A 2,096-nucleotide genomic window follows, 5' to 3' on the forward strand; every position below is an offset into this window, starting at 1 on the left:
GAATAACGCAAATCTGTGTTAATGTCCTCCCAGTCATCCAGCATGAGGCAAGATCTGACTAAAGGTTCCAATGACTTTCCCTCACAGCCCACAGCCACCTTCAAGGCGACATGAGGTGCAGAACCAGAACTCAACACATACAGCTCCTTCAGTGGTGATGACAGCTTCACTTCTGCTGCAATTCTGTCCGGTGCCACAAAAATGTCCCCCAGTTCCACCAGCGGGTTTTCACCAGTGTCATCACAATGTCTCTGAAGTTCAGCCCACAAAATGTCATGAGTTCCATCATCTGTCAGGGCACAGTTCATCGTGCAGTGCAGAGCATCAGCAGGCATGCCATAATGTCTGAGAGAGTTAATCCATGGACCCCAGCTGGACATTGTTGTCCACAACGGCATGGCTTGACATTCAGGAACCAATCCCCACCATATAACCATGTGGTTTTTCTCCGGTGCCTCTTCAGATGCCCCCCAACAACATCTGAGCTGATGTGTTACTGACTGTAGAACACACCTGCACCTGTCCATCCGGAAATGAAATTTCAATCCGGTCTGGGCACAGCAGCAGACCCACATTCTGCTCACACAGGATATCTCTCCCCAGGAGATTTACTGGACAGTTTGTTGAGACCAGAAACCTGTGGTAAAAATGGAGATTGTTCCACTGGCAGGGCACAAATTCAGACAAAGTCCACTCTTCAGATTTTCCAGAAAAGCCAGCGACTCGGACCGCAATATCAGATAACGGCAGTGGCTCATTAACTGTACTGTATTTTGCTCCAGTATCCAAAAGACACATCACCTCTCGACCGCAGACTGTAAGTTTTGTCATAGGGTCAAGATTCTTGTGGGCCCCCATCGCTGGCTCCTGGCACCCCATTGCATCTGAAAACCACCCCTCTGTGCTGCCCCCAAGGACTGCTGACCATTATGTGTTGTCGGTGCTGTATGTGGAAATGGTGGTGATGGATAATATTGAGGTGCAAATGCTGGACCTGCCCCCTGCTGCATGGGCACCCCAAACTTTGTTGGGCATTCATTAGCCCAGTGCCCCAGTTGCCCACATAAAAAACATGCGTCCGTCTTGTAATCTCTTACACCCTTTTTGAAAAATCTACCTCTACGACCCACTCTCATTCCCCTGGGTCTAACAGGTGGGTATTGGTGACGCTGAAAATTTTGAGGCTGATTATTGTTCGGCCCCCCTGCTCCCTGCACCCAAACCTCCTGCTGCGGCCCTCCATGAGGCATGTCCACTAACTGAGGCATCTGAACTGCACTTTTTTCTTTTGGCTGGTTCACTTTATCTCTCAGATCTTTCAGTTTAGACTTAGCTAACTGTGCCTCCAAGGATTTCATTTCTTGTTGCTCAGCCTGTTTGTCCTTCACCTGTTTGTCAATAAAATGGACCACATGATCACTCCACAAGTCATAATCTAATCTGTCTAACCCCACAACACACTCCAGCTGCTTCCTGACCTGATCAGTCTGGGGCGTTAATACTGCCGACTTGAACATTACCCAGCTAGGCCTATCATAAACTGGATCCACACCAATTTTAGGCCCCCATAACTCTCTGACCCTCGCCAGATAAACTGACCCTCTCTCATCCTTTCGTGGCGGGATATTATTCAACTCAACTGACTCCATGTTTATTGGAAATCTGTCTCTAATCCTAGGCCACAATGCATGTACCCACCTTTCTAAAGGTGTGTCGTCTGGAACACCAAATGAAGCAACAGCTCCTTCGAGCTCTGTTAGCGCCCCCCAGCTAGTGCACGCACAATACACAAGTCTAAAATCACCCATTGTCGGAACCATGCCAGAACAGGCCTTTAAAAATGCCTTAATCCACAATGACCCCCCAGCATTCAAATCAGGTAACTTTTGTTTAATCAATTGTGTGTCCTGCATAGAAAATGTTTTGTAAGTGACAATGTTATGGCCTGCCTCATTTGACGAAGTGACATGTGGAAACATTCCAACCCACGGCTTCTGATCCATACAAGAATGAATACAGTGGTTTGCAAAAGTATTCATACCCCTTGAACTTTTCCATATTTTGTCACATTACAACCACAAACATAAATATATTTC

The 2,096-nt window shown here is 47.1% G+C and overlaps 1 protein-coding gene across 1 annotated transcript in view; it reads right to left on the reverse strand.

Annotated features, from left to right (window-relative positions):
- Window positions 1–580: 580 nt before the first annotated feature.
- LOC106521653 (uncharacterized) overlaps window positions 581–2,096 on the reverse strand; it is a 3,330-nt gene continuing 1,814 nt past the window's right edge. Inside the window, exons 2-3 of the mRNA XM_014014302.1 lie at window positions 1,224–2,016; window positions 581–637 (exon numbers count right to left, since the gene is read on the reverse strand). Of these exons, the coding sequence (XP_013869756.1) occupies window positions 581–637; window positions 1,224–2,016 (850 nt within the window). The remainder of the gene's footprint in view (window positions 638–1,223; window positions 2,017–2,096) is intronic.

This window comes from Austrofundulus limnaeus, unplaced genomic scaffold (genome assembly GCF_001266775.1).
Source record: "Austrofundulus limnaeus strain Quisiro unplaced genomic scaffold, Austrofundulus_limnaeus-1.0 Scaffold114, whole genome shotgun sequence".
NCBI lineage: Eukaryota > Metazoa > Chordata > Actinopteri > Cyprinodontiformes > Rivulidae > Austrofundulus > Austrofundulus limnaeus.